This window comes from Umbelopsis ramanniana (genome assembly GCF_025399195.1).
Source record: "Umbelopsis ramanniana AG unplaced genomic scaffold K450scaffold_66, whole genome shotgun sequence".
Lineage (NCBI taxonomy): Eukaryota > Fungi > Mucoromycota > Umbelopsidomycetes > Umbelopsidales > Umbelopsidaceae > Umbelopsis > Umbelopsis ramanniana.
The window spans coordinates 84,651-102,670 of NW_026252152.1; the positions used below are offsets into that span (position 1 = coordinate 84,651).

An 18,020-nucleotide genomic window follows, 5' to 3' on the forward strand; every position below is an offset into this window, starting at 1 on the left:
ACGACGAGACGTTTGACTGAGCTACCACTGCTATCTTTATCTGTTCGTACCAGGTCATATCTGCCTCGAATGTGGTATGCAAAGATCTACGATCCCATAAAGGTGGGATCTATAGATGGCACGGACACGGAACCGCACGATGCTGCAGTGGTGCGAGCATTGAATGCAGAATGTAGGTATCGCCATGCTGCCATTGCTGGCTTTACTTGTGCATAATGCTCACTTCCTTTCATAACAGATAAGCCACCGAGAATCAAGGAGACAGACCCGTTGAAGACACTGTTCGTTGGAAGACTTGATCCAGACACAACTGAAGGTAGTGCTTCATATCACTGTAGAAAATGTCGATCATTTCCGACTAACGCACTTTTCAGATACGCTTAAGCGTGTGTTTGGCGAATATGGAGCATTACAGTGCGTTCGACTCATGTGTAATTTTGTCACTGGAGTGTCAAATGGGTACGCCTTTGTGACATATGAACGATCAGCGGCTGCGGAAGATGCATATCGACGAGCCAACGGCATGTATGTGGATGGTCGGCGAATCCTTGTTGATTATGAGCGTAGCCGCGTTATGAAGGGCTGGGTCCCTCGTCGACTTGGCGGTGGATTTTCAGGGAAAAAGGAGAGTGGACAGCTACGATTTGGTGCGCGAGACCGAGCGTTCCGCGACCCGATGTAAGTGTTTACAGAGAAAAGAGTATCGTATCAAGTAAGTTCTAACTCTGTGGAAATGCGCAGAAATCACGCCCGGCGTGAGCAGCAATCAGTTGAGATACCTCCTGAACAGCGCCGTGATGATAACTGGAGATATGACATGCTCCCTCGCTCGCATAGGCCGAGAGAGCACAGTCCACACCACCATAGACGAGAAAGAGATTCATACAAGAGAGTGAGATCACGATCGCGAGATCGACACCGTTCTCCAAGCCCGTATCATAAGCGAAGACGCTGAACATTCATTCGAAACACCAAATACTAGTAAATAATCTTTTTCTATTATTACAAAAGGCGGAAAATCGAAACTATTTTGAAACACAATGTGGAAGACGGTATATACTGACGCGGAAAAGACTGGCTTTTTTCTCCATAATTAGTCGTCCATTGCCAGTCGTTCTTCTCGCGTAAGACGTCTAGCACTACGAATCCATCGTCGTCGACGAGTCAAATCTCGCTTGCTGCCATCGCCACCATCCTTCTTCTTAAAAAGTGGTTCCCATTCTGAATTGCTATATACCCAACCCCCTTCATCTGGATCAACATGCATCTATGATAGAGATAGAAAGTCAGAACCTCGCCCAATAAACCTATAGATTGCTCATACAACGCTGTAATGGATACTTACTTCTAAAGTGTGACAATGCGATGGCAAATTGTCATGAAAGCGTTTTGTCAATAAGTGATTGTTCAGTTTGATGATCAAACAATTGATAGCTTAGCTTACCAACTCCAAGAAAATTTTGCTTCCATGGTCCTGTCCTATCAAGCGTCCAATCACTATCCTCCCATTTGTATCCAGCAGGCGGCTTGTATTCATACTTGGTAGGTAAAGGTATAGTGCCGGAGATATCCGACCAAGGGCCACGTTCCATTCGAAGCATTTGAGGAGTGAAACCACTACCGGGCCACCAGCGCTGATTCTCATAAAGCGAGGCTTCCTTGAACTCTCCTTGCTCCGCTGCAGTTTCCTCCAAGCTACGGTACCATACACCCAATGTCTTGACAAATTGCTCTGAATGACGAGCTAGATCTGGCCCAATATCACGCAAGACCAATTGCACGAACTTGGTATTGTAGAAGAACACCGATAGTCCGCCAAACATGAAAACGAGTCTCCACGGGATGACCCATATGCCAACTGCAAGTGCAAACATGGAGATCAAAATGGCTTGTAACAGGTACATGGTCTCGGTCTCGGAAGACCAATCAAAGTGACTGGCATTGCCCATGACCAAGTCATATCCATCGCTGAATTCACCCATCATGTTCTGAAGGTTTTTCAAGTTGCTTAGATATTCTGGAGAAGCATCATCTGAAGCGAATAAAACAGATGACAATCCAAATCCGCTCAAAGTTCGTTTGCTTGACGGTCGCTGCTGAATGGGTGAAGCTTGAGCGCTGTTTGTAGCAGAGGACTTGACATTCATTTTTTCGTCTGATTCGGGCTCGTCGGTGAGTGGTTCACCACTATCATACTTTCCGTATTTTATATAGAATTTCGCAATTATCAAACGTAAGAGCAGTAACTGAGGTCCGAAGACGACGAGCACAGGATAAAAGCCTGATGAAGATAGGTTGAATTTCAGCTGGACGATTGGGGGAAAAAACAATAGACCCATTTCATTACTTACAAATTACACACCAAACGACCATTGCCAGCAACGTGTCAGCAGTATTCTCCCAGCTTATGAGGCGAATGATAGCATCTCGAAACGCAAAGATGGCTCCGCATTTAGATGCGAACCGGGTAAAATTTCGCGTAGTCGTCTGCGCATTTAGAGGTGGCTGGGACTTCAGATACAACATGGCAGGTGCGTATATGTCCTCTGAGCTTGCATTGACGGCGCTTGACATGATAACATCTTTGAGGTGGTGAGTAAAGTCGGGTGATGGCTCAGGGGTACTTGAAGCGGCGGGTGATTTATTTACTTCATCTTTATGCGAATCATGTAAAGAGGAGTCGGAATCGAAACCTGATTGCGAAGAAACCGATCTAACGGACGCGTTAGATTTGTGCTTGCTTATCTTCCCCCGTTGCTGGTCAGCGTTTTGTATCTGGCGAAGCGAGTTGGCAGCTGGTGAGTCGGTCATAGTCGGACTCTTGGGAGCCTTGGGCGTCGGTGAATCCCCACCGTTGGGTCGTGAAGGTGGATTTGCTTTGACGGATTGGCAGCTGGGAGCGGAAGCAGCGCATTTATTATGGCAAACGTAATGACATTCTGAAATTGGGGTTTTGGTTATGACTAGTTAGTAGACGATTGGTGTAAACCAGTTTTTGGTGACTTGAAAGGTACGCATACCTGAGCATTCAAGACCCTGCTTTGCCAGACCCCATAATAGCTTTGAGCAGTTATCGCAATAGGTTAAATTCGCAAAGGTATTCTCCTCAAAGTGGTGATTGGAGGAAGACATTGCATGGGATAAAGGAGCCACGTGAAGATTCTGCCGTTTTTGAGGAATCGTGACAAACTGGCTCGTCCCAAATGCGGAAGGTGATTCAATTTGGTTGAGCTAACACTTTGGAAATGAGTCCACCGCTATAAACCTTGCAACAAAGTAATCAGAGAATGTAGAATTTATTTGTATGGAGCTTCAGTAAACATTCTATGGCTGTAGAGTCATAGTCCATAAGAATATAGCCGTTTATCATTTCAGTTCAGACACTTCTCGCGTAACAGCAGTCATGGTGGTCGGAGATTCAATGGAAAAAACGTATATAAATCTCTAAAATTTTTCCAACATGAAATCTTTACGTCTCACAAACGATAAAAGATCCGTGAATTATGTCCTTTGGTTCTTCATCAGAATGGGCATCCAGACAATGGATCAAGACAAAGTCACTATAAAACCGTCGCCTGAAGTATTCGTACAATGAAATGGTGATGACCAAACGTGACTACAGTCTCTGAACAAACCCAACTCTTTTATTACAAAAATTGAATATAAACAAAATAGAGCATCGATAGCTAGTATCCAATAGAGAATGTCGAGCTGACTGCTCTCATAAACGATCTCGCTTGCAAATCAATGATCGCATGAATGTTGGTTTGGTTACTGTGATTGTGATAGATTGACAACTAGATCTTGGCTGAAGTGTGTATCACTTGCAAGGAAGCCTGCAAGATTCTCGGTGGTGAAGGCTCGCAGCTGAATGTAAAAGTTTACGCTACAGGCTACCACCACTTGCTACGTACTAGATGGCTCAACTATTTTGTTTTCTTTTTCATGTTTTTTCATTCTCGTTAACACTGCCGCTATTTGGGTTACTGAGGCTCGACAAGCCACAAGTCGAATCTACGGCACAGTATCTAAGTTTGCCATATGCGGATGATATGAGAGAGTTTGCGAAACAATATGCCTTACTACAGTTGTTTGCGTGCGATTGCTGCTAGAGCCACCTCACTGAAAGTAGTATATCTATGGCCATGAGTGAGACATTTCTGATATAGACGCCGTATATTTACAGTTATACAAATCGAAAAAGGGTAGTTACGGAGTATGCAGACGATCAGCTTGACAAGTACAAGAATTCATCATGTTCTATTGATGTTCTGTATGATACTTGTACAGTGAAGGTAGTCAGGCAACACCTTAGTGAACCGAAGTCATTCAGTAATTTTTTCTTCAGCCACCTGCAAGTCACCCTCGCAAATGAGCCATTTGCCCAAATTCTAAAACTCAGTTTCTGTTCGACTTCAATAAGTCCCCTAGTTGCCTACCTCGACGCGTTTGTGATTCATGAGTGCCCCAGCCGAATCAACTTCTCCAGAGAAGCAAGAATCTGGTGTCGCTAATCCCTATCTGAAATACCAAGGTGACTCGAATGCAGCGGACTCAGCGCCTCGGCACCAGCGGATACAACTTTCTAGCGATCGTAGTAAAGAGCCACAATCTGTCTTGGGCAAGCGACCTAGTACGGCGGCCGGCTCAGCTTCTCAGTCGTCAAAACACCAACAACGCGAAAAATTCCATCCAAACGTATACGGAAACTACAAGGCTTACTACAGGTAATTAGGACTGCTATTGCGAACACGCACATACATTCAAAGCTGACAATACCTGGCTTAATATGAATATCAGTTCCCGTCGGGATAAAGGCCAGAAGGATGACCCACGGATGAACGTGTTGGATTCATCCCTTATCACTGACAAAACAGTACTCGACATTGGATGTAACTCTGGCAATTTAACCATCGTATTAGGTAAATCAATGTTGCTAGAAGAATAACACAGCGAATCCTCCCCGTGACTGACCTGTGTCTTCGCAGCAATGAAGTATAAACCTGCTCATGTCGTTGGAATAGACATAGATCCCAATTTGATTCATTCGGCAAGAACACATCTGAAATTGGCTTACTCGTTGCGTAACCCGGACAGTGACGAAGTCGACCTCGACATCGGCTTCAAATATCACTATTTCCCTCATTCAATGTCCACCATGTTTGGCTTCCTGCCCACACTTCCCGCTAGAAGCTCTCCTAAAGGATTTCCATACAATGTTGAATTTAAAGCGGATGACTGGTTGAAGACACCGACTGAAAAGGAGACATACGACACTATCCTTGCGTAAGCAGTTGATATTTGACTACAGTTGTTCAAAAAAACCATGCTAATTCAAAATTATAGCTTAAGCATTACAAAATGGATACATCTACACAACGGTGACGAAGGAATGAAGGAATTCTTTCACAAAGCTTATCAATCACTCAAACCTGGAGGCATCTTTGTAGTGGAACCACAGGCATACGAATCTTACGCCAGACGACGTCGGGATTCTGAGGTTTGTGCATTATCTTTGACTGCATCACTTCTTTATCATCGACTTAATTTTTAACCTTTTCATAGCATATCAAAGCCATGTATGACAGCATCAAATTTCTACCTGATCAATTCAAAGATTTCTTGCTCAATGATGTCCACTTCGCAAGTTATGAGATCGCTGGCGATTCAGAAAATGAACAAAACGGTATGGCTTGGTTTCTGTTACTTTTTTGGTTGAATGCGTATTCTAATTGCAGTTGAATCATTACCATTTTGTAGGTTATGACCGGGCAATATATCTGTTCAAAAAATGATGATAGAGATACAGTAATTGGATATGCGTGTAGCTCACGCTTTCATTCATGCTGTCATTAGAGATTGTAACAACCTACAACCACTATTCTATTGCGATACGCTACTCAACAGAAGAATAACGTGAAGAAGTTAGTCAGTACACGCCACTGTGTCCACTTGTTTACATTCTCATAACGTTCTATACCAATTGTAAATACATGATTTAATTAAAGGAGATGTGTGTCGATTAGTGATTAGCATGGAATATTAGTGTAGTGTGTAGGCACGATTGAATCGTAACGTGTATTCTATTTGTCTTTGATTGGACGCTCCCATCGGACTCGATAGCGTGATGTAGCTTTATAAATACTGACGCAACTGTCATAAATGAGAAGAGCAGGAACCTAGTGATCGGAGACTTTGATGAGTATCAAATGCATGAAAAAAATATATAAACCACGTTGGATAACACCTACTATTATCCAAGGGCTATTAAATCCAACAAAATACACCCAAAAGTAAATAGGATTAGGGTCACAGCTGCTGAACCCTTTGAATGAGTCCAAGATGTAGTACAATGAACAGGAAAAGATGTGGAAAACAGAGATGATCAGTTGGTAGAGATGTCGAGAAGGCGAGTTTCTGTACAGAGCAATCATAGCCAGAACGCATAATGGTCCAATGATGGTCTAATGCAATGAAGTTGAATAATAAGATTTGGGGACAAGGTTTCGTCGGGTTGCTCGCTCGCTCTAGCTTACCACTGTCATGATTTCCAAGGTCAACACCAGTGGGTCAGAGACCATGTATCGCGAGTCCGAGTGGGCATATTCTCGCCACAATTCCGCTAAAAAGTCTTTCCTAGAAGCCACCGTCTTGCTAAAACACACCCAGTACACTTCGAAAAAGCAGTGTGTAAGGGCACATATACTGAACCAGCAGAAAATAAGACGATCTTTCCCTGGCTTCATATGCACTGCAGTGCCTGAGATTATATACATTGTGGTTAACCATGTCACGACAGTGGCTATAACCCAAGCCAGTAGCACCATGGTCGGTAGTGAATTTGGCACATAGTTGTCAATTTGTAAATCCGGGGGATAATAAGGATGGGGCAGCATGCTGGCACAAGGACGGACTGACAGGCAAGGCATTTAACAAAAGCAGTGAAATGAAACTCAAAAATTCCACGTTAGTGACTGCGGACCAAAAGTATAGAGTTTCTTCTTCACGCTTTCTATTACCTTCTCTTTCCTCTTCCCTTTGCACTACAAAATGTCCCAAAATACCATCAATTTGATCCTTCTCAAGGATGAATTCACCTTGTATCAGTTCCCTAAGAGCACCAAAGTACCAGCCTCTGTACTGGAACAAGATTGGTTCACCGTCTCAAAGACCACCGATGAATTGTCCATCATTCTCCCTTCACAAGTACCTCTTGAAGGCGCTACAAAGAAAGATGATCAGTGGAGATGCTTCAAGGTTGATGCGCAAATGGAATTCGAACTTGTCGGCATTTTGGTCCGCATCGTCACTCCTCTCAAAGACAACAAAATCTCCGTTTTCGCCGTTAGCACTTATGACACTGACTATGTTCTTGTCAAGAGCGACCACGTCGAAAAGGCATTCAAAATTCTCGGCGAGGAACCCAACATGGCTGTTCGCCAGGGTGAATCGGTTCTCCAGTAAGTGTCTCCCTCTCATAAATGGAGCACAATCAAATCGCTTTCGCTGCTGGTACGGCGTTAATTGGTATCATAGAAACAGCTAGGGTAGCTTCCATTATCATAGAACCATGTACACCATCCATTAAAAATATCTATGTTTGCATTTCTTTTCTTTATATGGTATTCAGTCTACTTTTTGTTAAAATGGAGGTCGACGGTTACATTGTTTTACATAGCATCATTGATTATAGTGAACGCTTTTTTGTACAAATCTAACATAGCGTTGCACTTGTCACGTTCTTGGGCAAGGTTTTCATCTTCGTGTAAAAGTTCTCCAAACAGATCTTCCTTGTACAATGCAGCGACCAGTCGGTTTTGCACAGATTCACGTGAGTTATTGACAAGTAGATGCATGATTGCTTTGGGAACAAGATCGTGAATGGTTTGGCGAGTAATTTCAAAATACGATGTAATCAAAGAACCTAATGAAATAGAAGATTTAGCACTCTTGACTGGGATAAGTGTCCGCAGAGAAAAAAAGACTCACGAATCAATCGAACTTCAAGCTCGTCCCTGTCCAGACTTTGAGACGGTGGTTGTTGTTGATCTTTGATGGATAGTTTCTCGCCTAGCTGTCTCTCCATCTCGGCTTCCACAACCTTACTAATGGAAGGTGGAGAAACAGATACAGAGTTATGTGGGCCATCCATGGCTCCAAGAGCTGGGCGGTCGTTCTTATTGGCACCGCCAAAGAAGTAATTCAAGAAAGAATCGTTCTTGGGAGATCCACCAAGAGCACTAGTTTGATGTTGCTGCTGCTGTGGCATTTGAATTGCGTCGACATGTTCGACGCGTCCGTTCATCTGAGCTACTTTGGCAGCTCTCTTTCGTTCCAGTGCCCTATGCTTCTTGGTTTGACTTTCCAATTGTGCCATGGCTCCTGCAGCCCCAAGGAAATCCGCATGGTTGGTATTGATGTAAGCTCTCTCAATGGCGATCAAGCTTTCCACATAAGATGACGTTGGTCCAAGTCGCTCCTGAAGAAGATCCGAGACCACCTCAACGAGGCGAGCATAGAGTCGAGGAAACCGTTGAATTTCCTGGTTGGATTGGAATTGGAAAAAAATAAAGAGTTGAGATGAGTAAAGTTCATACCTGACATATTCAACAGTACTAAAACACAAATATGAGTCTTACCTTACTGCCACAGTTATGGCATATTCGCATCAGTTCCTCATAAACCAGCTCAACACATCTGAGACTAGGCGTTTCTAACAATGAGATTTGAGGCTTGACGAGCAGATCAAATGCAATTTCAGGAACAAACAAGGATGGTCTAGGACCAGTGGAATTGCGAATGGCGGTTCGTATGTCGTGGTCTGACAAATTAGCACACGGAGCGATGGACTCTAGAGCTTGGCCAAACACGTTATTGAAAATAAAATAGATTCGAGCACCACCACACCTAATGGATGAATCAATGTTTAGAACCAGTTGCAGTGGTTGTGAAAGCCTTTGTAGACGCATCACTTACAGCTCCTTAGTGGAAATATCCGACAGGGTACCATCAATGGAAGCAACAAAGTCATTGGCAAACTTGGTCAGCAGTTGTAAAATCAACGAACCCTATTCTCAAAGCAAAAGTAAGCGGCTGATCACTACCACGACTATTGACCACTGATCCCTTACCCTATGCATCTTGCCCGTCAATCCCATATCACCATACTGAGCCAACTCGTGCTGTGTTTGCCCAATCATACTGCTAAGTTTCGATCGAATATCAGGGAGTTTTTCGCGGATATGGTTCATTAATATCTGAAAAGGTACAAGAACATTAGATATGCTGCCTTGCACCTGACTTCAACTATTCTTTTTTTCTTACGGTGTTCAATTGCTTAGAAAGATACGCAGTACCGCATCTATGAGCTATTGATCGGTAGGATGGGTGGTTGAGGAAGAAATCCCTCTCGGACTGGATAGCATCCGTCATAGGCTTGTTGGTTAGGATATCCTGCTGACTACGGTTAACCAAACCAATAAAACCAAGTTTCAACGGATACGCTCTTCCAGTCAAAGTATCCAGAGCGTTTGTTCCAGCGTCCATCAAATCCAACTTGGTCAATACGCCAATGGTTCGCTTTCCTTCCGGATCGACTTGACGGGCCAACTTCAGACTGTCGGAGTTCACCAAGTCTGCATTAGCAGGAGTAACAGCCAGGATGATACTGTTATGATTTGTTTGTGTGGTCAGATTTTTACGTTGACCTTGCCAAAAAAAAAAAAACTGACATGGCAAGATGGTTTACCTGTTGGGTTTAGATATGTAATCGACAATCAAATTTCTAGTCTGCTTCTCTATGTCAGTGGGTTGGTCACCTAGTCATAACGGAAAAAAGAGGCACACATGGTTAGACATGATGAAACCGACCACTGGTCAGAAAAGGTGGATCCAGTTACCTATTGGGATCTGTAACCAAATGGTAAGTCATCTCTTTTTCTTAATTAGGAGACATATGATCTGGTGTATTACCTTTGTTAATCCAGGCAAATCAACCATAGTCAGATTGAGAACCTTGGGAGAATATATCTTGAGATGGATAGGTTGACGAGAGATACCCTTGTTCGTACCAGCAATACGAGCTGTATCATCCTCAATCTCTTTCCGAACTTCAGAAAAGTCGTAAAACTTCTTGTTAGGAATGTGCAGAAACTCTGCATATTCCTGAACTTCAGGGCCGTTCAAGGTAACTAACTGCAACACAAGAGGTCTTCGGGTGACAACACCACTTCCTCTTGGCAAGAAATCGCGCTGCACAATGTTTTCAATTACAGACGATTTGCCAGATGATTGAGAGCCGACGGATATGATTTGCGGCAAGTCTAGGCTGTCGTTCCCGCCAATGGTGGAAAACACATCTTGGACCTTGTTAATGAGTTCTATGACGTTCTCCATTGCAGTACTATTCAAGTTGTCGAAAGCTGCGGAAAAGGTCAAAGGAAAAGAGCGAGGTTTTATGAAAATGGAGGGAGGGGAGAAGGCAGCGATCGGGAACGCAGCTCTGACTTTTGACTCAAAGTCACAACAGCTAGCAAATCAGTCAGCCGCCACCTTGTCCGCACCCACACAGTCCAGCCATGCCTACCAGTGATTAAAATGTACAAGATCTTTATTCTAAATTTATGCTACTTTCAAGCGATTGGTATTGTTTTCGGCACATCTGATTCGAAGGATTAGAAGAAAAAAATAATCGATTAGTATGATCTATCATCCCCCCCCCCCTGTCCCAATAGCCTGTGCCTTGCTCACCTGAAACCACCTGACGTGTTCGTCCTCCTTTACTCGGGTTTCCACAATGGTGATCAAAGAGAGTGCGGACGCAACAAAAGAAGCTATATAATCCTTGAGATTGGCGTCTTCTTCATAGAACGATGACGCAACGATGTCAATTTGATCGCTGACAGTAGACCCAGCACGGGACAAATCGTCCAGCCAAATGTTGGTTTCAGCGTCATTGGATGCTGTAGCAATAAATCGCAATTGTACTTTCTTCAAGACCATGCTCGTCATTTTGATCATATTGAACGTCTTCTTGCATGCTTCCAATTGCTCCGGTGTCATTTTAGTACCATTTTCCATGATATCTCCCCATCCATCGTCTTCTTCCTCTTCTTCATTATCATCTGCATTTTGCTCGGCAATAAAATCTTGTAGTTCTTCTTGTGCATCAGCAACCATTTCGGAGACGCCTTTCCATTGCTTCTCCACAGCCTCACGGTTGTTGCTAGCAACTTGGGATTCGAATGATTTGCAAACATCCCAGACCGATCCAGTAGTCTTCAATATTTGATCAATCTTGCTGGCATCTTCGGCTTCGGCTAAACTTTTACATAAACTGATGGAGGCTGTGAATGCTGAACGAGCAAGTTTCTGAATGTGCTCCAAGTAGGTCCTTCCAGATGTGGGTGGAATGGTGTCGACAAATCCGCTGATCCGCTTGACGGTTTCTTGCATACCTTTGATGGATAATCCGATGAATACTCTATAAAACTTTTTCCTTCTCGGTCTTAATTTTATGAGATTCATTACCTTTCACCATCGGCTTCATATCGCTCGTCTTGCAAGGAGGCTTGCAGGCCAATGTCAATTTCGTGGCATCGGATGAAAGGATTTTACCTAGTCCAGCTAATAGAATGTTTAGTATTAGTATTCTCGACGATTCAATCAATCCTTGGAGTATATAGTATTGCCAGCCATACCCATGATGGCCTTGAACTTGATAGAGTCAAAGTTTGGGTCCCATACTGCTTTGTCTACGGCAAGTTGTTGCACAGCATTCTGGAGGTCGTTTTCCAAAAGCTTGAGCGTCTCTGGAGGATCGCAATTGTTTGAATCAATTTGGCAAGACTATGGTGATGCAGCTTGTAAATCGACATTACCTTGACCTTCTTTGTCCATTGAATGTTTAGGCCCAGTGAATCAATCAAGCTTGCAATCTCAACTTTTTTTTTTTTTTGGGCCGAAAAAGTTGTTGATAATTTTGGCAGTCCGAACCCCTTCAGTGGCAGCTCTCACTCACTTCGTTATACTCGATCAAAACTATTTATTTAGTGAGGCACTCCATAAATCCTCCCATTCTTCATCCTTCCAGTTTATTCTGTAGCTCGTTCCATATTTCATACATATTCTTTTCAGACTGTGCTTGTATCTGGGTAAAATTACGATGTAAAATAAGAGCATACGATTCTTGATCCTGAAGATACCGAATTTCTTCTTTGATAGATTTCGCTATATATTGTCGACGCTTCTTCTCTTTGACAATAGCCTCGTTGTCCTTGAAAATTCAATAACGTTAGTAGGCAGCCTTACTTTTCTATGTTTTCCGAAGCGCAATCGAACGCAATTCTCACCTGACGAAGTAGAACATCCAGCTTTTGCACTTCGTTTTCCATACCAGGTATACCTCTGTTTTGGTTTGCCTTTATCCTATTGTTGTTGACTCGCTTCTCCAATACCTCCAATATATTACCCCAGTAGCGATTCTTCCTGTTACAAAGGTCCTGGCGAATGGCCGACTGTTAGATTATGCTGGTGCCACCTGCAAATATGGACAGTGAGGTTTACCTTAAATGACAAACATAAGTCTCTCTGCCGTTTCAGTTGTTCCAATGTGGTAGAATATATGACGTCTGACGAATTCTGTAGCTGTACTCGTGCCTTTTGAAGGTGTTTGGCTACCAATTCCGAATCAAGACGCACTTGTCGACATCGACGCTGACAAGCCTCTGAATAGCAAAAGTTCTCAAGCTCACTCAGTGAGCTACGCAATGATTCAAAGTCAGTATGCAATACTGGCTAAAAGGTTCATTTTTTCATGTTACTGAACCTTAAACAAGTTCCATAACGCATGTAATCCTTTGCTTGGTTCGACTGTCTCTTGGCCATGCGCTCCATGGCAATACACATTTCGGTATAGGTCTTGACGGCCACTTCATTTCTTTGAGTAGCCTTCTCAAATCGTTCCTCCCAGTCCTGTGTTGCGTTGGCGGATTCCTCTCCAATTTGAAGACGGAAAAATTCGTCCTCTAGCGATGGAGCATTTTGCTTTTTCCAAGCCCCCAGTTCCTGTATCAACATGCAAGTAGGTTGGAGTAAGTACACAGTGTTGGTACCTCAATAGAACAATGATTTTCTTTCATATTACCGATGGCTCCGTGAAAAAGACATGCACAATTTCGTCGTTCCTCAGAATGGGATGTCGTAGTAGAGCGTTTAAGAAGCGGGAAAGCGCTTTTCTTCTCTTTTCCAAAAATGCGTCGGTTCCTGGTAAAATGATTAGGACATGCAATTCAATATACTCTACTGATTTTTCGTTTACTTACTTCCTCCAAGATTTTTCGGTGGCAAATTTGGAATCATGCGGCTTGGATACCGTCTTATTATTGTTTCGACTAACCACGAAAAGTCGTTGTATCTCCTCAGTACTCTAGACTTGATGTCATTGTTTTGTACGATATATTTGACATGCTTGAATATATATCCCTCTTTTTCCGGCGCAATTTGGACCGTCACTGTATCAGGCTTATCGATATTGACGAAGGTCTCAAAGGATTCATTTGAACCCGTTGATGGTTGCGTGTTGGTATTGTGCTGGTCTAAAAAACCATGCAAGGTGAGTGCCTTCTCCATCACCAGACATTCTCATCATCACTTACTTTGTATGACGCCGTCCTCCTCCTCACTGTCTTCCTGATTCATATCAAGTCGAGGTACTGGAGGATCTATATGCGAGATGAGACAAGGATGATGAGCTACAAGTCATATCTCAACCCCTTTTTCCAAACTACAAAGCACATACCAAACCTGCAGGCGTTTATATTGATAATCGTTATATCTGTTCAAACAAGCTTTAGCATTCCCCTCTTTTCTTCTTTCAGTTCCTACCAACATGTATACCTTCATTCCTTTGAGCAAGAGCCACGCATACAAGGAATCCGTAGAACTCGCGTTCCGAGAGTAGTTGGGCTTTGCCAATCAGGTTTAGAATCTAAATCGGAGGTTAAATCTTTGGGTCCGTGCGCTGGTGGTATGACTTCATCCGCATAGCTCAATACCTGTTGTCCTTGCGTGTTCGATATTCCAGAAGCAAAAATGACCTTATGCAGCGAGCTCATATCAACAGCATTGCCATTGTATAAATTTTTGTACAGTCGCTGATAGAAGGGAGGGATAGTGACAAGATCTGGATGAGAGTGAGCGATTGGCTCCGAAACGAATGCATATTATGATTAATGGTTTGCCTTAAGTAAAGCTGCAACTTACCAAATGCTACATCCGACACCTCAGCCTCTTTCTTTCCGTTATATGGGTCACTTAGAGTAGACGGTTGGGACGTGGTCGCTTTATCAGTGCTGGGGAAATCTCCCCAGGGATCCTCGTCCTCGTCGAATTGTGTGGTATAAACCGATGTTGCGACGGATCGAGATGACGGCGGGCGTATGAAGGACGAGCTCGAGCTAGCTAGGCTAGGAGTTGAGTTCATGCGATTGTCTTCGTGCAGCATTCGGTCTGCGACAGAAAAGAGTAATGGCGAAACCCTCCGGGGCCCTGCAAGCTCGGATGAAGCTGCTTGACAGCAGTCACAGACTCTCCCAAACCCACCCATTTTGGTACCATAACGATGTTATTGTGGGACAAGCTCGGGATGCTGTGGAATACCTCCAGCATGTCGTATTTGCAGAAATGACATAGAATCATCATCAAATGGTGCGCTAACTAACATGCCAAGTACCCATTCGCAAGGGCATTGGAGATAGAATCCATGGGGTTGAAGAAAAAAAAGACTATATATTGATGCCAATTGCAATCAATAGGATGCATGTAATTGGTATTGGATGAAAGCATTGATTGTAAAGCTCTTATGTTTGACGTTCTCGCCATGTCATAATGAACCATGCATTGCCTGCCAAACAAATGTGTGTGGCGGTGTGACTGCTAAAGGACAATAACAGAATTTGCCGCATTGAGGTTTTTGACATATTCAACTCTCCAACAAAATCATTTCAAATGGACCCCATAGAAAATCAACATACTCAAGCTCAAGTTGTAAAGAAGAACAAGAAGAAGAAGAAGCCAACTGCTAGCGGTGAAATTTCTCAACAATGTCGTGACCTTTTGTCGGCATTCCCAGTGGAGCTCCAAAATACTCGCGCAAAAGGTCGTCATGCTGTTGCCAGCGAATCTCTTGAACCGGGCACCACAGTGTGCAGAGAACAGGCTACCTCCTACATTGTTCGATCTCCCTACCTTGATAAGCAATGTCACGTCTGTCTGAACAGCTTGGACCATGGTGACATTTCCCACTCATTCACGTGCGATGCCTGCAATCGAGTTTATTATTGTAGCGAGGAATGCAGAGACCATGACAGGGCCATGCACGATAGTATGTGCAGTATTATTAACCGCCTTGATGGTATTGCATCTGAATGTAGTGTAGATGTGGATCTGCTTAGACTCATGTTGGGTCTTCTGGCTCGTCATGCTCAGGATCCTCAGGATGGACAGACTAGTACACCCACTCCATTTGAATATGTTCTTAAGTTGGTTCACAATCGTGAAAAAATCAGTTCTGATTTTATTCAAGTTATAACCCAGGCTTGTGAGTATACCATTCATTTAAGCCTAGTTGCATTTTTCGAATTGGGTACTTACTTTGGGTAAAATTCTTTCTTTCTTCACAGCTACCATGCTAAATGATATAGTGCCGGAAAACATGAAAATGGACGTCAAAGAATTAGTACTGTTAGCTTGTCGGTAGGTACACTTTGGTTAGATATGTTCTTCTATTTAGGCGTTACAAGAATCTCCTTTGATCTCATCTTCGCAAAGCATCAATTCCAACGCTCATGGATTAGGTGATGTGCAATCCCGTAACACGGACAGTGCACTTGGTCTCTTTCCCCTTGGCGCCATGTTCTTCAACCATTCATGTGAGCCAAATTGTAATTTTGTTGGCCTTCGCGATGGCAAGCTGGAGTTTCGTACATTGAAGAAAGTCGTAAAGGGCGATGAACTTTGCGTATCGTACATTGATTTATTTGCACCAAGAAACGAGAGACGCGGCAACTTGTTATATACCAAACAATTTTGGTGCAAATGTCGAAGGTGTTCCACCCCTATGGAAAAAAGCGTTGACCGGTTCCTCAATGGTGTCATGTGTCGCCAATGCCACAAAGATGTGTATGTGATCCCTCCTGCTCAGATTGATGGTAAAACTAGCGCCAAGGACGATGAAAGTGTGGCAACTTATTCGTGCGCACAATGTCACCATGCCGCCCCCCACAGCATGGTAGCTGGTACTATCGAGCGTGCTGATCATCAATACAATCAAGCCATTGGCATGATTAGACAACGCAAGTACGGACGAGCCAAGGATATTTTTAACACTCTCATTAAAGCACAAGACAACACCAAAACCGGCAATTTCACTCTACATAACTTCAATGCCATTCTCATGAACTCTTGTGTCCCTCTCATGAACTGCTACACGTTTGAAGATAACCACATGGCCGCTATCCATGTGAACCGCCAAATCATATCCAAACTTCGAGACTCCGGAGCCGTGCCTGAGAACTCCCCGGAAATAGGTGATTTCTTGATGAATCTGGGTGAGCTTTGTCTGAATGTTGCCAAGGAAAGTCATGGTAAAGCCTTGGTAGAGGAACGCTGGAAGCAAGAGGCAGAAACAGCGTTGAAGGAGTGTGTCAAGCTGCGCGAAATTGCATTCGGTCCTTCACATGGTAAAACCATCGCCGCACAAGAACTTTTACAGTCTTGCACATAACGTTAGTTAGTGAACTTTATGATGGTTACTTTTTCTTTTTTTATCTTTATAATGAATGTCTATGTGTATTTTTTTATTTTGAAAACTGTTTCGGCGTAGAGGACAATTTTTGGTAGTTAAATGGTAAAAGGTAACTGGGCGGGGGGAAAAAACAAAACGATGAAAAAGGAGTAAATTACATTGGGTTGACTGCAACCCACAGTGCTTTTTTGTTTAAAAGGTGTCTAAGCTTCAGTCTTGGTTTCATCCTTGGCTTCTGCCTCAATGTCCTTCAAAAGCTGGGCAGCAATTTCCTTGACCTGGGTCTCCTTGTCCTCACCATTAGACACAGGTGCGGATCTTTGCAACTTCTTTGCCTTCTCAACCATGGTCTTTCCAACGCCAACATTTTCAAATTCCCAGGTGGTGGCTCGCATACCGATTCCAGCGGGTGCGTTCATCTTGAGATAATGTAACCACCGCTGCACGACTTCAGGGTTTGTATCCTTAATCTGAAGCAATCGCTTGTGTGTCTTTCGCTCGAAATTCTCCTGTGACTTCTTGTGAACGAAGGGTGATTTGATCACAGTCCAGCGGCTGGTCTGAGTAGGAAGGTAAACAGGGCCAGAACATGGCATTTTCAAAGCAAAAGCAGCACGACGAGCAAAATCAACGTAGAAGTCGAGATGTTGTGGAAGATAACCACGGAAGTGCAAGTTGCAGACCGGGATTCCGTGGGTGGGTTGAACTCTCTCTGGAACTGTGAGTAGGTATGCGTTAGGAGAACGAGAAGGGGATAATAAGGCAGAGAATGTCAACGGCGAATGTACCTTGGAAAACATCGTCAAATCCTTCTGCGGGCTCGTGAACGGCAGGGAGGTCGATTTTGCTTTTTATTTCTGCGCTTCCACTACGTGTGCTGGATCTGTCAACCATAAATTAGTCTTCAACAGGCTACTTATGAGCCAAAACAAAAGCTTTGCTTACACAAATGTTCGAGTCAACGAGACCTTGGCGATGCTAGAAAAGCCAGCTAGTGATTTCGTTATCTTCATAGTTGGGTAAGTTATAAGACTTTAAAAAGGGGAGCAGCGACAGTTCAGACATTCACCTTTAGCATGCCGAAAAAAGTTGATTCAAAAAAAGTATGTATTTGTTTTCAAAGTTGTTAAGAGCTGTCATTGAAAACTTCAGGAAAAGTCACGTGCCACAATATCTTTGCAGATTAATGTCTCGAATCCATAAAAAAAGAAAGAGG

At 43.5% G+C, this 18,020-nt stretch overlaps 11 protein-coding genes across 11 annotated transcripts; 5 read left to right on the forward strand and 6 right to left on the reverse strand.

Annotated features, from left to right (window-relative positions):
- The first annotated feature begins 4 nt into the window (after positions 1-4).
- K450DRAFT_257396 (uncharacterized protein) lies at positions 5-1,118 on the forward strand. The gene is made up of 5 exons (XM_051591657.1): positions 5-172; positions 239-316; positions 375-678; positions 742-981; positions 1,098-1,118. Exons 1-4 carry the CDS (start codon positions 70-72, stop codon positions 953-955), a joined length of 699 nt encoding a protein of 232 aa, XP_051441362.1. The 5' UTR covers positions 5-69; the 3' UTR covers positions 956-981; positions 1,098-1,118.
- K450DRAFT_257403 (uncharacterized protein) lies at positions 1,108-3,135 on the reverse strand (the record flags this gene model as incomplete). Its single annotated transcript, XM_051591658.1, has 4 exons — positions 1,108-1,267; positions 1,445-2,281; positions 2,352-2,939; positions 3,021-3,135. The coding sequence occupies 4 exons, from the start codon at positions 3,130-3,132 to the stop codon at positions 1,257-1,259; spliced, it is 1,548 nt and encodes a 515-aa protein (XP_051441363.1). The 3' UTR covers positions 1,108-1,256.
- Positions 3,136-3,487: 352 nt separating this feature from the next.
- On the forward strand, positions 3,488-4,233 carry K450DRAFT_257405 (uncharacterized protein). Its single transcript, XM_051591659.1, has one exon. It carries the CDS (start codon positions 3,918-3,920, stop codon positions 4,110-4,112), a length of 195 nt encoding a protein of 64 aa, XP_051441364.1. The 5' UTR covers positions 3,488-3,917; the 3' UTR covers positions 4,113-4,233.
- Positions 4,234-4,385: 152 nt separating this feature from the next.
- K450DRAFT_257407 (uncharacterized protein) lies at positions 4,386-5,882 on the forward strand. Its single transcript, XM_051591660.1, has 5 exons — positions 4,386-4,727; positions 4,801-4,922; positions 4,989-5,286; positions 5,347-5,500; positions 5,566-5,882. The coding sequence occupies exons 1-5, from the start codon at positions 4,459-4,461 to the stop codon at positions 5,740-5,742; spliced, it is 1,020 nt and encodes a 339-aa protein (XP_051441365.1). The 5' UTR covers positions 4,386-4,458; the 3' UTR covers positions 5,743-5,882.
- Positions 5,883-5,912: 30 nt separating this feature from the next.
- On the reverse strand, positions 5,913-6,914 carry K450DRAFT_257411 (uncharacterized protein). Its single transcript, XM_051591661.1, has 3 exons — positions 6,537-6,914; positions 6,252-6,464; positions 5,913-6,179 (listed from the first exon to the last, which is right to left on the reverse strand). The coding sequence occupies exons 1-3, from the start codon at positions 6,894-6,896 to the stop codon at positions 6,084-6,086; spliced, it is 669 nt and encodes a 222-aa protein (XP_051441366.1). The 5' UTR covers positions 6,897-6,914; the 3' UTR covers positions 5,913-6,083.
- Positions 6,915-7,050: 136 nt separating this feature from the next.
- On the forward strand, positions 7,051-7,464 carry K450DRAFT_179391 (uncharacterized protein; the record flags this gene model as incomplete). The annotated part of the gene is made up of 1 exon (XM_051584312.1): positions 7,051-7,464. One exon carries the CDS (start codon positions 7,051-7,053, stop codon positions 7,462-7,464), a length of 414 nt encoding a protein of 137 aa, XP_051441367.1.
- Positions 7,465-7,588: 124 nt separating this feature from the next.
- K450DRAFT_257414 (uncharacterized protein) lies at positions 7,589-10,559 on the reverse strand. The gene is made up of 9 exons (XM_051591662.1): positions 9,973-10,559; positions 9,900-9,909; positions 9,749-9,818; positions 9,325-9,667; positions 9,132-9,257; positions 8,977-9,068; positions 8,640-8,907; positions 7,990-8,542; positions 7,589-7,924 (listed from the first exon to the last, which is right to left on the reverse strand). Exons 1-9 carry the CDS (start codon positions 10,393-10,395, stop codon positions 7,671-7,673), a joined length of 2,139 nt encoding a protein of 712 aa, XP_051441368.1. The 5' UTR covers positions 10,396-10,559; the 3' UTR covers positions 7,589-7,670.
- Positions 10,549-11,929, reverse strand: K450DRAFT_257418 (uncharacterized protein). Its single transcript, XM_051591663.1, has 4 exons — positions 11,880-11,929; positions 11,700-11,810; positions 11,530-11,625; positions 10,549-11,456 (listed from the first exon to the last, which is right to left on the reverse strand). Exons 1-4 carry the CDS (start codon positions 11,896-11,898, stop codon positions 10,708-10,710), a joined length of 975 nt encoding a protein of 324 aa, XP_051441369.1. The 5' UTR covers positions 11,899-11,929; the 3' UTR covers positions 10,549-10,707.
- Positions 11,930-12,065: 136 nt separating this feature from the next.
- K450DRAFT_257422 (uncharacterized protein) lies at positions 12,066-13,996 on the reverse strand. Its single transcript, XM_051591664.1, has 9 exons — positions 13,897-13,996; positions 13,799-13,834; positions 13,656-13,721; positions 13,323-13,595; positions 13,145-13,263; positions 12,827-13,065; positions 12,565-12,760; positions 12,351-12,500; positions 12,066-12,274 (listed from the first exon to the last, which is right to left on the reverse strand). The coding sequence occupies exons 3-9, from the start codon at positions 13,696-13,698 to the stop codon at positions 12,080-12,082; spliced, it is 1,215 nt and encodes a 404-aa protein (XP_051441370.1). The 5' UTR covers positions 13,699-13,721; positions 13,799-13,834; positions 13,897-13,996; the 3' UTR covers positions 12,066-12,079.
- Positions 13,997-14,978: 982 nt separating this feature from the next.
- Positions 14,979-16,895, forward strand: K450DRAFT_257427 (uncharacterized protein). Its single transcript, XM_051591665.1, has 3 exons — positions 14,979-15,598; positions 15,681-15,753; positions 15,829-16,895. The coding sequence occupies exons 1-3, from the start codon at positions 15,007-15,009 to the stop codon at positions 16,781-16,783; spliced, it is 1,620 nt and encodes a 539-aa protein (XP_051441371.1). The 5' UTR covers positions 14,979-15,006; the 3' UTR covers positions 16,784-16,895.
- Positions 16,896-17,879, reverse strand: K450DRAFT_257431 (uncharacterized protein). Its single transcript, XM_051591666.1, has 3 exons — positions 17,750-17,879; positions 17,593-17,681; positions 16,896-17,522 (listed from the first exon to the last, which is right to left on the reverse strand). The coding sequence occupies exons 1-3, from the start codon at positions 17,815-17,817 to the stop codon at positions 17,008-17,010; spliced, it is 672 nt and encodes a 223-aa protein (XP_051441372.1). The 5' UTR covers positions 17,818-17,879; the 3' UTR covers positions 16,896-17,007.
- Between the last annotated feature and the right edge of the window lie 141 nt (positions 17,880-18,020).